Source organism: Parasteatoda tepidariorum, chromosome 4, assembly GCF_982258835.1.
Source record: "Parasteatoda tepidariorum strain Cologne lab strain chromosome 4, Ptep-v5.0, whole genome shotgun sequence".
Classification (NCBI taxonomy): domain Eukaryota; kingdom Metazoa; phylum Arthropoda; class Arachnida; order Araneae; family Theridiidae; genus Parasteatoda; species Parasteatoda tepidariorum.
Window position 1 is genome coordinate 36632854 of NC_141758.1, and position 17038 is coordinate 36649891.

The following is a 17038-nucleotide window of genomic DNA, read 5'->3' on the forward strand; positions in this document are numbered from 1 at the left end:
GTGATCCATTTCCTCAGAGGCTATCCCAAATTGTAACTCTGTGGACTATAAAGTACATGACGATGTCTTTAATCCCTTCCTCTCTTTGCCGCTGCGTTAAATTCCTTGATTTAAAAAAGAACAAGCTTTCCCTCTAATACTCCCGCGCTCCGCTCGGTAAGTAAATAAATAAATGATGCGCAAATGAAGCAGTGGAAAACGACGTCAACTTCTCGGAAGTGCGCATGTGCTGTAGGAACTACCTGATGACGACATAGCAGAGTGAAAGCGAACACATTCTCTGTTCGTTTGCAGATGAAGATGGAAGGAGAGAAAAATTCTTCTCCTCCCTCCTGCATCGTAAACGAGAATGGTGAAACGAAGATGATGTCCTCTCCTGTGTCCGATGACCCCTGGGCTTTGCCGGACATTTGTGATCAAGGACCGAGATGGTCAGGTAAATATTATATCACTTATCTTTTCTCTCGATCGTTTGACACACGAGGGAGAATTCGAGGAATCGATTCTAAAGATCCTTCATTGGAACACAAGCTATTTGAATCTCCACCATTTTCTTTTTAAATCCGGAATTCTTCATTTTGGCAAGATATTTTCTTTCCAAAATGGCAATTTGTTAAAAACAATTTTGTGTATAAAAAAAATCGTTTGAAATCTTGCCACCGCAAAGTCGTCTGCGAGAGTTCGTGTCGATCGATATTCGTCTACCGGCATGTTATTGAGATGAATCTCCGTATAATAGGATGTTTCCCATAAGATGTGAAATGTCAAAAGTTGATAACATGCAACTTTAATATTTACCTCTTTATCTCCGCAACTCTAAAATGAGATAGTAAAAATAAATTTAAAATCGAGCCACTTTATCGATCCGCATCGAACAGGAATGACATACTGTTTAATGAAAATTAATTAGAATTATATCCAGATTTACTCATTGCGTAGTTTGCTTCACTGTTCTCAAAAAGCTGCAGAAATAAGCATTGTAGACTAAAGACAAAATTTAAATCTTACACACATAATACATATTTATCGTAAATTTATAAACTTATATTTTATTAACGTGAATCTCTGTATAATAAGAATGTTTCCCAAAAGATGTGAAATGTCAAAAGTTGATGATATGCAGCTTTAATATTTACCTCTCATCACCGTAACTCTTAGATGAGATAGTTAAAATAAATTTAAAATCCAGCCTCTTTATCGATCCGTTCGAACATGAATGACATACTGTTTAATGAAAATCCGAATTGTATCCGGATTTGTTCATTGTGTAATTTGCTTCACTGTTCTCATAAAACTGCTGCGATGTACTAAGACAATAACTAAAACTTACACTCATAATACAGATTTATCGTTAATTTATCGGCTTATATGTAATTGACGTGAATCTCTGTATAATATGAATGTTTCCCAAAAGATGCGAAATATCAAAAGTTGATGATATGCAGCTTTAATATTTACCTCTCATCACCGTAACTCTATGTTGAGATAGTAAAAATAAATTTAAAATCAAGCCTTTTTATCGATCCGTTCGAACATGAATGACATACTGTTTAATGAAAATCCGAATTGTATCTGGATTTGTTCATTTTGTAATTTGCTTCATATAAATGAGTAAAATTTTAAATGCTAGTTTTTTTTTATTAAAATCGTTTAATAAAAATTGTAGAGAAACAGGTGTTCATTTACTGTATTTTTTTTAAATCCATCAGGCCACGTTTTTAAAGGTCAATCATTTTAACAGAATTTATCTTCTGCAAAATACGTAGTCTGTTATCCAAAACAAAACAATTACAGTTGATCTACCCACTGATGTAATACCTCAGGGATAATGGAATGAAAATGTATTTTTAATGGGGATTAAATGATAGAAAACTGATTATTATTCGTTTTAAAACTTAATACTTTCAGTTTGTGTATTTTATTATTACGAAGTATCAAATTTTTTTTTTATGAAAAAAGTTAAGTTTATGGAATTACACCTTGCGGATTAAGAGTATATGTAATCTTTCAAATGAAACAAAATGGTTGTGACTGATTTGCTGTGTAACAGCGGCACTCGTTGAAGGTTGTTGAAACTTTTCACTTCAGTAAGTGCCAAATTTTGGAAAATTTTGTTGATTGATATTAAAAAGTACCACTTCTCCAGCGGTGCATTCTATGTTTACGGTGCATTACTATGTTAGACATTCCAAAATAGTAAAATTTTCCTGAATTTATGGAATTCGAGCCTGCAGATTTAGATTGTACATAATTCCTCAGATATAACGAAATTACTTTTATTGATGTCTCTGTCTAACAGTGGAGTGCATTGAAGGTTCAAACTCTTCTCTTTAGTTGGTATTAAATTTTAGAAAATTTGTTGATTGCTATTAAAAAGTATCACTTCTCTAACTGTGTATTCTCTGTTTACGACACGTTAATAGAGTTAAAATTTTCCTGAATTTATGGAATTTGAGCCTGCAGATTTAGATCGTACATAATCCCTAAGATAAAACAAAATTATTGTTATTGATTTCTCTGTCAAACTGTGGAACGTATTGAAGGTTCAAACTCTTCTCTTTAGTTGGTATTAAATTTTAGAAAATTTGTTGATTGCTATTAAAAAGTATCACTTCTCTAACTGTGTATTCTCTGTTTACGACACGTTAAAAGAGTTAAAATTTTCCTGAATTTATGGAATTTGAGCCTGCAGATTTAGATCGTACATAATCCCTAAGATAAAACAAAATTATTGTTATTGATTTCTCTGTCAAACTGTGGAACGTATTGAAGGTTCAAACTCTTCTCTTTAGTTGGTATTAAATTTTAGAAAATTTGTTGATTACTATTAAAAAAGTATCACTTCTCTAACTGTGTATTCTCTGTTTACGACACGTTAGAAGAGTTAAAATTTTCCTGAACTTATAGAATTTGAGCCTGCAGATTTAGATCGTACATAATCCCTAAGATAAAACAAAATTATTGTTATTGATTTCTCTGTCAAACTGTGGAACGTATTGAAGGTTCAAACTCTTCTCTTTAGTTGGTATTAAATTTTAGAAAATTTGTTGATTACTATTAAAAAAGTATCACTTCTCTAACTGTGTATTCTCTGTTTACGACACGTTAGAAGAGTTAAAATTTTCCTGAACTTATAGAATTTGAGCCTGCAGATTTAGATCGTACATAATCCCTAAGATAAAACAAAATTATTGTTATTGATTTCTCTGTCAAACTGTGGAACGTATTGAAGGTTCAAACTCTTCTCTTTAGTTGGTATTAAATTTTAGAAAATTTGTTGATTACTATTAAAAAAGTATCACTTCTCTAACTGTGTATTCTCTGTTTACGACACGTTAGAAGAGTTAAAATTTTCCTGAACTTATAGAATTTGAGCCTGCAGATTTAGATCGTACATAATCCCTAAGATAAAACAAAATTATTGTTATTGATTTCTCTGTCAAACTGTGGAACGTATTGAAGGTTCAAACTCTTCTCTTTAGTTGGTATTAAATTTTAGAAAATTTGTTGATTACTATTAAAAAAGTATCACTTCTCTAACTGTGTATTCTCTGTTTACGACACGTTAGAAGAGTTAAAATTTTCCTGAACTTATAGAATTTGAGCCTGCAGATTTAGATCGTACATAATCCCTAAGATAAAACAAAATTATTGTTATTGATTTCTCTGTCAAACTGTGGAACGTATTGAAGGTTCAAACTCTTCTCTTTAGTTGGTATTAAATTTTAGAAAATTTGTTGATTACTATTAAAAAAGTATCACTTCTCTAACTGTGTATTCTCTGTTTACGACACGTTAGAAGAGTTAAAATTTTCCTGAACTTATAGAATTTGAGCCTGCAGATTTAGATCGTACATAATCCCTAAGATAAAACAAAATTATTGTTATTGATTTCTCTGTCAAACTGTGGAACGTATTGAAGGTTCAAACTCTTCTCTTTAGTTGGTATTAAATTTTAGAAAATTTGTTGATTACTATTAAAAAAGTATCACTTCTCTAACTGTGTATTCTCTGTTTACGACACGTTAGAAGAGTTAAAATTTTCCTGAACTTATAGAATTTGAGCCTGCAGATTTAGATCGTACATAATCCCTAAGATAAAACAAAATTATTGTTATTGATTTCTCTGTCAAACTGTGGAACGTATTGAAGGTTCAAACTCTTCTCTTTAGTTGGTATTAAATTTTAGAAAATTTGTTGATTACTATTAAAAAAGTATCACTTCTCTAACTGTGTATTCTCTGTTTACGACACGTTAGAAGAGTTAAAATTTTCCTGAACTTATAGAATTTGAGCCTGCAGATTTAGATCGTACATAATCCCTAAGATAAAACAAAATTATTGTTATTGATTTCTCTGTCAAACTGTGGAACGTATTGAAGGTTCAAACTCTTCTCTTTAGTTGGTATTAAATTTTAGAAAATTTGTTGATTACTATTAAAAAAGTATCACTTCTCTAACTGTGTATTCTCTGTTTACGACACGTTAGAAGAGTTAAAATTTTCCTGAACTTATAGAATTTGAGCCTGCAGATTTAGATCGTACATAATCCCTAAGATAAAACAAAATTATTGTTATTGATTTCTCTGTCAAACTGTGGAACGTATTGAAGGTTCAAACTCTTCTCTTTAGTTGGTATTAAATTTTAGAAAATTTGTTGATTACTATTAAAAAAGTATCACTTCTCTAACTGTGTATTCTCTGTTTACGACACGTTAGAAGAGTTAAAATTTTCCTGAACTTATAGAATTTGAGCCTGCAGATTTAGATCGTACATAATCCCTAAGATAAAACAAAATTATTGTTATTGATTTCTCTGTCAAACTGTGGAACGTATTGAAGGTTCAAACTCTTCTCTTTAGTTGGTATTAAATTTTAGAAAATTTGTTGATTACTATTAAAAAAGTATCACTTCTCTAACTGTGTATTCTCTGTTTACGACACGTTAGAAGAGTTAAAATTTTCCTGAACTTATAGAATTTGAGCCTGCAGATTTAGATCGTACATAATCCCTAAGATAAAACAAAATTATTGTTATTGATTTCTCTGTCAAACTGTGGAACGTATTGAAGGTTCAAACTCTTCTCTTTAGTTGGTATTAAATTTTAGAAAATTTGTTGATTACTATTAAAAAAGTATCACTTCTCTAACTGTGTATTCTCTGTTTACGACACGTTAGAAGAGTTAAAATTTTCCTGAACTTATAGAATTTGAGCCTGCAGATTTAGATCGTACATAATCCCTAAGATAAAACAAAATTATTGTTATTGATTTCTCTGTCAAACTGTGGAACGTATTGAAGGTTCAAACTCTTCTCTTTAGTTGGTATTAAATTTTAGAAAATTTGTTGATTACTATTAAAAAAGTATCACTTCTCTAACTGTGTATTCTCTGTTTACGACACGTTAGAAGAGTTAAAATTTTCCTGAACTTATAGAATTTGAGCCTGCAGATTTAGATCGTACATAATCCCTAAGATAAAACAAAATTATTGTTATTGATTTCTCTGTCAAACTGTGGAACGTATTGAAGGTTCAAACTCTTCTCTTTAGTTGGTATTAAATTTTAGAAAATTTGTTGATTACTATTAAAAAAGTATCACTTCTCTAACTGTGTATTCTCTGTTTACGACACGTTAGAAGAGTTAAAATTTTCCTGAACTTATAGAATTTGAGCCTGCAGATTTAGATCGTACATAATCCCTAAGATAAAACAAAATTATTGTTATTGATTTCTCTGTCAAACTGTGGAACGTATTGAAGGTTCAAACTCTTCTCTTTAGTTGGTATTAAATTTTAGAAAATTTGTTGATTACTATTAAAAAAGTATCACTTCTCTAACTGTGTATTCTCTGTTTACGACACGTTAGAAGAGTTAAAATTTTCCTGAACTTATAGAATTTGAGCCTGCAGATTTAGATCGTACATAATCCCTAAGATAAAACAAAATTATTGTTATTGATTTCTCTGTCAAACTGTGGAACGTATTGAAGGTTCAAACTCTTCTCTTTAGTTGGTATTAAATTTTAGAAAATTTGTTGATTACTATTAAAAAAGTATCACTTCTCTAACTGTGTATTCTCTGTTTACGACACGTTAGAAGAGTTAAAATTTTCCTGAACTTATAGAATTTGAGCCTGCAGATTTAGATCGTACATAATCCCTAAGATAAAACAAAATTATTGTTATTGATTTCTCTGTCAAACTGTGGAACGTATTGAAGGTTCAAACTCTTCTCTTTAGTTGGTATTAAATTTTAGAAAATTTGTTGATTACTATTAAAAAAGTATCACTTCTCTAACTGTGTATTCTCTGTTTACGACACGTTAGAAGAGTTAAAATTTTCCTGAACTTATAGAATTTGAGCCTGCAGATTTAGATCGTACATAATCCCTAAGATAAAACAAAATTATTGTTATTGATTTCTCTGTCAAACTGTGGAACGTATTGAAGGTTCAAACTCTTCTCTTTAGTTGGTATTAAATTTTAGAAAATTTGTTGATTACTATTAAAAAAGTATCACTTCTCTAACTGTGTATTCTCTGTTTACGACACGTTAGAAGAGTTAAAATTTTCCTGAACTTGTAGAATTTGAGCCTGCAGATTTAGATCGTACATAATCCCTAAGATAAAACAAAATTATTGTTATTGATTTCTCTGTCAAACTGTGGAACGTATTGAAGGTTCAAACTCTTCTCTTTAGTTGGTATTAAATTTTAGAAAATTTGTTGATTACTATTAAAAAAGTATTACTTCTCTAACTGTGTATTCTCTGTTTACGACACGTTAGAAGAGTTAAAATTTTCCTGAACTTGTAGAATTTGAGCCTGCAGATTTAGATCGTACATAATCCCTAAGATAAAACAAAATTATTGTTATTGATTTCTCTGTCAAACTGTGGAACGTATTGAAGGTTCAAACTCTTCTCTTTAGTTGGTATTAAATTTTAGAAAATTTGTTGATTACTATTAAAAAAGTATCACTTCTCTAACTGTGTATTCTCTGTTTACGACACGTTAGAAGAGATTAAATTTTCCTGAACTTATAGAATTTGAGCCTGCAGATTTGGATTGTACATAATCCCTGAGATAAAACAAAATTATTGTCATTAATTTTCCTGTCTAACAGTGGAACGTATTGAAGGTTCAAACTCTTCTCTTTAGTTGGTATTAAATTTTAGAAAATTTGTTGATTACTATTAAAAAAGTATCACTTCTCTAACTGTGTATTCTCTGTTTACGACACGTTAGAAGAGATTAAATTTTCCTGAACTTATAGAATTTGAGCCTGCAGATTTGGATTGTACATAATCCCTGAGATAAAACAAAATTATTGTCATTAATTTTCCTGTCTAACAGTGGAACGTATTGAAGGTTCAAACTCTTCTCTTTAGTTGGTATTAAATTTTAAAAAAATTGTTGATTAATATTAAAAAAGTATCACTTCTCTAACTGTGTATTCTCTGTTTACGACACGTTAGAAGAGATTAAATTTTCCTGAATTTATGGAATTTGAACCTACAGATTTAGATTGTACATAATCCCTGAGATAAAACAAAAGTATTGTTATTGATTTCTCTGTCAAACAGTGGAACGTATAGAAGGTTCAAAATCTTCTCTTTAGCTGGTATGAAATTTTAAAAAGTTGTTGATTAATATTAAAAAAGGACCACTTCTCTAACTCTTTATTCTCTGTTTGTAATACTTCAAAAGAGTTAAAATTTTCCTGGATTTAATAGAATTGTAGTCTATCGAATTAGATTATATTTAATATATCTAATTGTTACCATAGATTTCTTAATCTAACAACACTGTTCTCCCTAAACTTTTTCAGAGGGGCTGACCGCCCTGACCTGACCTTTGATCCCTGAAGACGCGCCCTCTTTGTCCTTTTAATAAAAATAAGCCGCCCATCCCTTAAAAACAGTACCTTTTTATATACATATTCTATTTTTAAAAAAAATATTTATTTACTGTTTGAATAATAATTACACTCCAGTAAAATTATCTGTGTTTATAAGTTTAATTCTGAATACTTTTGCAAATATTTATTTTGTCAGGATTATTCTCAACTCGTTAAATTTTTATAAGTATCTCTTTTTTCAAAGTAGAGGGGATTATATTAATAAAATTTTTAATGGTTTTTATTTTTGAAATTATTTTTTAAATAACTAACTTTTTTTGATCGTAACTTTAAATGATCGTTTTCTTATAATTTTCATTAATTCAAATATATAAAAATCTTTCAAGTTATTTATTAATTAATAATTTTTTTTAGTTTCTTTTTTTGGAAAAAATTTTTTGTCCAGAGATTATCTATTAGCATGCCTTTAATTATTTTTATAAACTACAATTTTTTCTGTTATTCTGATAATGAGAGAGAATCATTTTTTGAAATATGCGCATAAAATAATATAAGAGGGTAATTTAAAAAAATCTAAAGATCAAATTCAGTTATTACATAATAATACACATTTTGATAAATTTTTACGGTATTGAATAAGCGCCCTTTTAAAACTTATAGTGCCTTTTTTTAAGAGGCAGCTCCCTGCCCTTTTTTGTTCCTAGGGAGAACTTTGGCGGAACGCGCTGAAGGTTGTTAAAACTTTACGCTTAAGTTAGTTGAAATATTATAGAAAATTTGTTAATATAATAATTAAAATTAATAATGAAAAAGTGCCACTTCCCCAACTGTGTCTTCCAAACACAATTGGGGAAGTGGCACCTTTTTTGCGTTTTTGTGGTTCTTCTGTTTTGTTTGAAAATAGTATTTTTGTTTAGGACATTTTAAAATAGTTAGAATTATAATGGAATTACAGCCTGTGGATTTAGATTGTATATAATTTTCCAGATAAAACAAAATTACTGTCATAGATTTTCCAGTCTAACAGTGGAACGTATTGAAGGTTGTTAAAACTTTACATTTTAGTAGGCGTCAAATTTTATAAAATTTGTTAAATAATGTTCAAAAAAATACCTCTTATCCAGCTGTGCATTCCATGTTTATGATTATGGATGACTTTTTCGATTAAATAGAGCTTGTAACTGCATTAAAAGTAATTTGTCTCGAAAAAGTAATTTGTTGGCACGTTCTTAAATGTTTAATTGTTTTTAATTCGTCAAGTCAGTTCAAGGCTGAACTGGATCAGTAACTTGACTGTTGCGTATCAAGGCTCACATTATTCCTTAGTTTTGCTTTCAAATAAGCACATATGATTTTAATTTCAAATTGATTGGAAAAAATATCTCAGAAACCGAAAACTAAAAAATAAATTCTTTAGCACAGGTTTGGAGAACCTAAAATAGCTCACAACGCAGAAGATAGTACCTTTTGTCACAATTATTAACAAACGTTCGTATTATATCGCAATATATAATACATACAAATGCATGACCGAAATTTATTGAAAATGGTAATGAAATGTATCATTATTAACTACTGAAAAATTGGTTTAAAAAATTGGTCTAAAGTTTTTTTTTTCTTTTCTTAAAATTTTTTTTTTTTTTGAAGTAACAAAATATATTGTAGTGTCTTATACTTTACCCTAACTACAGATTGATAACATATAGAATAACTAATCTTTTTACTTAAATATATAGATATATTTATCTCACTATAAGAAAAGCATTCTAAATTTTTCTTTCAACAGCTTTTTTTATGCTGTATTATGATAATTTTCTTTTAATACTGTATCTACTTTAAAATTCAGAAATGTATTTCAAATATTAAAATTGCTTGTGGTTTTGAAGATTGTGGTTTAAAACTATTAATTTGTAGGTTTTTCGTTACTATTATGCTTTTTGCAAAAAATTTCTTTTAAAGGCTTTATAAATAAGTAAAAAAAAATATATTAAATCTTCCCTTTGTTCTCATTTAGCATTCTGAAAAATTAAAAACAGAGATTTAAAACGCCATTACAGAAGTGCTATAATTTATTGCGCTCTAAGTACTGATGTCGTGATTTCGTTAATTGAAATTTATGAACCCAGCACAATGTCTGCAATAAATTTTAAAATTATTAACGCCAGTAAGAACTTTAAACAAACACTGAAGCGGTTTGTAAAGTTTTAAATAGATGATTTATTTTTTTAAAAAAATCATTTGATTTAAATCAAGCTCATTTCAACTTATTCAAATCAAGCTGATTTAAATTAACGGGCACTGTTATCAGCTACAGATACTGACAGCAGCATTTCTCCTCTAGAGGGCGCTGGTCTAAGATACAACTCGCACCCTTACACATTTAAGAAAAAGAAGGGTATCTTCAAACCCGAAGTACCGAATGTTAATGGCACATTACTGCAAATTTCAGAATCATTTCTTGAAATGTTTTAGTATACTTAAAAATATTAATTAATAAATTAAATATTAGTTTTTAGAAATCAATTTAAATACTAAGAAAAATACTCCTTTGTAAGAAAGCTGTGCAATTTAGTTTTGGGAGTTAAATTGCATACTTAATATTCAAAACACTTCTTACAAAACCGCTATTATGTCGTTACGTGCTTTTAGTGGGTTTTATGATATTTACTTCATCCGGAATCATATATTGTTAAGCCTAAAATAAAATAAGAGACGTGACTACCCGCAATGAGTTCCATGACTCTAGGATGGTGTATCTTTTAAACTATCTTTGTTTTGTCACATTTGTTTATTAGTTTTCTCTGAGTATTTGTGAACTAAACGTTACAAACTGGGTTACATTTCTAGTTTCAGAAGAAGACAGTGAAACATTTAAATGCATGTCCCATCCTTTCATTTACGTGACATTTTAATAATCTCTATATTAAAAAATAATCTTATTCCCGCAGTTGTCGCGAAAATGTCTCGCCGTGCACGCTTCTCACCTCATTGTAACTTAACTTAATTATTCGATGACAATTAAATTTTACACACTTTCAAAAAAATGTTTAAAGAACATTTTGATATGAAAATGTTATTGATGCGATTATTAGTTTGTGAGTTATTTAATGTCAAATTAGAGGATTTTTTCCCGCTACATTTGATGCAGAATTTTGATTCAACATATTTTTCATACTTTTTTCATTATTTTGTATTAATTCCGGTCTAAATAAGTGAAAAATAGATAATAATTTTTGGTTGTGAAATGTAGCATCGGACGCCTTGTCCCTTTTTGCGTTAAAGATAAAATTTTTCAATCATGGGCTAACTTCTAAACAATAATTTTTCAAATTTGTACTTATTTGCAGTTATTTAGATTTAAGAGCTACATTAATTCATCATTAAAATTTCTTTAATTTACAAAATAAATTTCTAATAAGTTTTGTATTAATTCCAGTCTAAATAAGTGAAAAATAGATAATAATTTTTGGTTGTGAAATGTAGCATCGGAAACGACACCGGTGTCCCTTTTTGCTTTAAAGATAAAAATTTTTCAAAGATGGGTTGACTTCCAAACAATAATTTGTCGCCTTTGTACTTATTTACAGTTATTTAGATTTAAGAGAAATATTAATTCATCATTAAAATTTCTATAATTTACAAAACAAATTACTAATAAGCTTTGAATATGAATGAAGAATTTTTTCTAATTACTTTTTATGGATTTTTTGTTTAAATTTTTTATTTTTTTGATTTAAAACTATATAATCTTGCCTTGAAGAATTATCTGGGCTTTAGAACAGACAAATAACTTAAATATCTTGAAAATTATTAAACTTTTTTTGAAAATCGTCAGTGGAGCGATATTTTTCCACTTAGATGAAAATTATCAAAATCACTGCCTTATTCTCAGTTTTTGAATAGTTTTATGAGCCTATGTAGTGAGTCTATGTAATTTATGAGCCTATGCAATTTAATTATTAAAAAATTAGAACGATTTTCTCCATATTGACATTTTGCGCCATTTTCAAAATAAGCGTAGACTTTGTTAAAATAAAAATAGCGCAAAATGATTATCTGAAGAAAAGCCACAGTTTTGTAAAAATGGAAAGCGTTTGCTATCTAATTTTTTTAATAATTAAATCAGTTTTCTGCGCTGCATTATCTAGGCTTACAACATTTATAAAAAAAAATCTCGACAATTTTTTTATGTTTTGCAAAAAAAAAGTTGTATAATATTTTTAGGGTATTTGTTCCTTTTAAAACCCAGATATTTTTTAGAGCAGTTCAGTATACACAACCTAATTTTAAAGCTTTGTTCTTGTTTAATGTACTTAAACTATGGCTTTCTCCTAAAAAATATCTTTATAACAGTGATTTTCAAAGCTCTTTCGCCAAAAAATAAATAAATAAAATAATTAACGGCCTTACGCTTGATATAAAACTATAATTTGAAATCATATATAAATCATCGGCATCGAGATCATCGTGCCGTAAGGAAATTTCTGGGATTTAGAACAGACAAACAACTTAGATAATTTAAAAGCTATAAAACTTTTTTTTTCAATCTCCAATCAGGCGAGATTTTTCCTAGATAAAATTTATTAAAATCAGCGAATAATTTTCAATTTTTGAAAATTTTTATGAACCCAGATAATGCATCATTAGATTGAAGTATTAAATATTAAATAATTGGATCACAAACGCTTTTCATTTTCACAAAACTGGGACTTTTTTTTATATTGTCGTTTAGCACCATTTTCAGAATTAGTGTAGAGGGCGCTGGCTTAAGGAATTCTAAACTTGACCTAATAGTTTTTTAACGAATTTGAATTTTAAATTAATCCACATAATTCTCTCAGAATAATATTTCAACACAAAATGATAAATAATATTATAATAAATAATATTTCAACACAAAACTTAACAAAAATATTATGAAAATAAAAAGTTTTAGAATAATTTTATTTCTCGGAAACCTTGCTGATGAAGCTTATTAAAAGAATTTATTGTCAACGCTCGTGAAATAGATAAATAGCACGTGATATTTTAAAAAAGTCTCATTTTTCAGAAATCCTATTTGAAAAATTTTAAATTTATATTCGTTCGATTGCTACAGGGAATGTTTTTTAAAAACCTTATAAAACGTCATTCCTCTACAAATTTTCAATTATTCTTTAAGATAAAAAGGGTAATAGTACTTCCGTTTTAATTTGGCGAATTTTTTTTTTTTTGGAAAGAATATTTAATTATTTAAGAATATTTTAGAAATAATATTTAAGAATATAAATGAAACTTTTAAAAACTACTTTTTTACTGTATTAAAAATGAGAAAATTATTTTATTTTCGTCAGGTCTAAAATGATAATCAAAATCGTTTTCAAAAAATTTTAAATTTATATTTTTCTATTGCCATACAATTTGGGTACTTGCAACTCGAGAAAGAAGTGAAGTAATTATGCCTAACCATGTGATTTAAATGAGATTTTGAGATTTAATTGGATATCTGTAAATGACGTCACGGGGGAGTCAGAAACCTGATTGGTTTCTGAATCGACAAGTACCATGATTTACCAACGATGACATCACTTGCAGGTATCTAATAACAATCGTAGCCCATGGAGGAATTTTGAAATACTCGTTTAGATAAAATGGAGAGCAGTGTTTGCCTTTTGAACTTGTGATTTTTTTTTTAATCATTTCATTAATAGTGCAAAATAAAACTTTTAAAAACGAGGCTTTCGTATTATATTGAAGATGATAAAATTATTTTATTGTTATTAGGCCTAAAACTGAAAACTTAGGCACTATCACTTTTAAAATACGCGAAGGGAATTTTCGGTGGGGAAAGAAGCTTATTACAGCATGGTTTTCCTCACCATGTAACGCAAATGCGAGTTAGTTCCATCAAAAAGGCAAACATCGGCACGAAACTCGGATACGAAGGCAAATTTCTCCCAATACTTGATATAGGAGTTCCTTTGTCTTCTGAATTCGGTTCAAGATTACAAGGCAACGGAGTTGGAAGTAGATAGTCGTAAACTTAAAATTGGGTCGACTGTTCAACGACGGTTTTAAAATCTCATGCAAAATCAGTATGGTTTAGTAACGGATCTCCATGACACCTTCCTGCGATAAACTCTCTTTCCGGGTTAATTTAATAAATTAGATCAATGCAAATAATTTCTTTATTAAAGAAATAACGTTTTCTTAAAGAAATAACGTTTTCTTTTACTTACTTAGCTATAGATATAAAGAAAAAAATAATGTCAAAATCTTTTTTTTTTTTTTTTGAGTGACTTTATTCTGCCTGAGTGGAGATCGACTTTTAAGAAAAACACCATAAAAATGTTGTTTAGTCATTCATCAGAATCTGAAAAGAAAAAAAAGAACATCAACTTTATATTATATTCAGAGCATTGTTGTGGTACTAAAGGACAAATAATTATTTCAAAAAAAGAAAAGCGCTTTTCTTCTAAATACTGTTATGCTAATGAATGCATTTAGAGTAAGCTATTTTAAGAATAAATTTCACGTAACATTTAAAGCAAAAACCTTGAATGCTTTTTTTTTCTCCTGTTATAGGCAATTATTTTGGAGAGAAAAAAGAAGGCTTTTTGATCATATTGAGTTTGTTCTACTATTTTAATACTTTCATTGTGTCATTTGATCAAATGCCCCTTCATTCTTTTGTTTGTTTATTTATAAATACTTAAAATAGAGATACTACCGTATTGTACAACTTATTATATATAACAGGAAATGTATAATTGCTCTTAGGCCTAAGAGTATTTGGATTGGAGTCGATTCGAAAACTCTTTTTTTTTTAAGCGTCAAGTACTTAGCAAATTAAACCTTGTATGTATGAACTACTATTTTTGCATTTTTGTTGGATTTTCACGTGAATAAATAATGAATTAAAAGATCGGTTGCTTTTACTATAATCTCAGAGGGGAAAAGTTACACGAAACAGCAATTAAAGCATTTTGAATTGTAGGTTTAATGATAACGAACTATGCCTATAAATAACTGTGATATTTGGAAGTTTTAACGCTTTGCGGTCGCATTTACGTATTAACATAAAGGTCGAAATTATTTTTTGTTAGACGGACATAATATGCTGGGTAATGAAACTACTATAATGTCTAAAAATATAAGAAAGATAATAGGTTTGCAAAAGCATGAATAAAGGTAAAAATATTAAAAACTAACGGCTGGCAAAAGCATAAATAAAATAAACACATAAAAAGATAAATTTAAATAATAAAAGCAGACGATAAAATTAGAACACCAAAAAGTTGTTGATTTTTTAGAATCAGTTTTGTGTGGAATTTGAGTTTTCACTATCCCGTTACGGGCACTTTATCTAGTTGTTTTATAATATTTCATCTATCCCGCTACGAGTGAGTTTCCTTATATCCCGTTACGGGTTTTTCTTGCTGTTTTATGATCTTTTCACTAGCCCGTTACGGGTAATTCATATTTGTTACTGTTTGTGTTGTTTGTAAATAAAAGTTCTTTATAAAAAAACTGAACAGTTCTTTAACTTAGCTTGATACGCTACACTACAATTCAAACATTTTACTCTGTAGATTTTATTTGAACGAACTAACCCTGTATTAACTATTATGGTAAAAGTTTTAACCTTTTGCAGTTGTATTTAGTTTACCTATACATTGTTTTCATACTGGAAGGAATTATTTTTTGTCGGACGAACACAATATGCAGGGTAATGGTGGGAAAAAGTTCATTTTTACCACTAATTCATTCATTTTATTTAATCATTTAAGAAGGACAAACACTATAAAAGTGAAAAGCATTATTTTGAATTATGTATACTGACTCCTAAAGCCTATCAACTTAAATGAATAGCATTGTTCAATGCAATGAGATGGGTATCGTTCTCTACTGTGGTGGCGTACAACAGAGCGGACATAAGACTTGAACGGTATAAAAAACTGTGTTGGCTGAGATTAGACGTACGACCGCAATGGGGTAAGTTTATTAGGTAATAATTCAACTCTTTGATAGCAGTGGACGAGATTTCTCGCCTTCCATTAATATTCGCTGTGTGTTAGGGACGAGATAACTCGTTCTTTCAACACAAGGTCTGCATTGTGCCCAGCGATTTATTTATCAACATTCTAGCTCATATCAGTTCATAATATTTTGTCTTTACAACATTTCTACAAGATGACACCGGCAGCACAATTCTTAGAGGCTTTGCGAAGTTTTCACACTAATAAAGTTTCGTTTGAATTTTAGAGCTGCGTGGGAGCTCTTAGCGAACTCTTAGTGCAAAGGGTGAGACAAATGTGCTTCACTGCTGCGACGAAAGTTTAAGTAATCTCAAAGCAATCAAATCAATAACGGTACTTAAGCTAGGTGTTTTTAGATAAATTTAGTATTCAGCTCCACGTACATAAAATCGAATACTTCTTGGATGTCCCTTGCTTAAGTAAATTTTTAAAGCCGGTATATTTTTTGCTGCGTTTTCCTCGCTTTCGGCTACATGGTGGAAACTTTGGCAATCAACATTTCATATCTTTCATGGATTAAAATTTCATGTGAGGGAAAGTTTGGCTATTACAATCAAATAAGGGAGCTGTTTCAATCGTTTCGTGACTGTTACAACAAGCGAAATTACCACCGAAAATTTTTAATGAGAAATATGTTGACGACACTCTGACTAGCTAGGGTCTATAAATCTCAACAGCAGCTTTACCCTTGATGAGAAGTTTCACTCCTTTTCAAACCTATACAACTAAAATTCAGCGACATTTTATCACCAAAAAGAATTTACCGTCATCCAAAACTTTATCTTCTTTCAGACTATCGGCAACATTCAAACCATTACTGAATTTTTGTTTTTATTGTGACAATGAAAGTTTCAATCATTTCCTAGCCTCTACAAGCAGAATTTATCATGAATCGAAATTTCGGACTAAGCAGAATGTTCAACTTTCAGCTACAGACAGTTAAGTGAAATGTCTGATGCCTATTCGATTTTTTTATCGATGTTTCCAGCAATCTCCATTTTGTCATCGATTAAAATTTCAACCAGTTTCGGACTAAAAAAAAGCTAACAGACACAAATCTAACGAAGAAGAAAATAATAAAAATTAAATAAAAGCTTTAAAAGCTTCAAAGAAAGAAAGAGAAGGAAATAACTCTGCTTTCGTCACTCGCAACAACCT

General features: G+C 29.4%; 1 protein-coding gene across 1 annotated transcript in view; it reads left to right on the forward strand.

The window, feature by feature from the left end:
• Positions 1–214: 214 nt before the first annotated feature.
• The window catches only part of LOC107448327 (sodium-dependent phosphate transport protein 2B), a 63364-nt gene continuing 46540 nt past the window's right edge, over positions 215–17038 (forward strand). The window contains exon 1 of the mRNA XM_016063477.3: positions 215–436. Within this exon, the coding sequence (XP_015918963.1) occupies positions 295–436 (142 nt within the window). The 5' untranslated portion in view covers positions 215–294. The remainder of the gene's footprint in view (positions 437–17038) is intronic.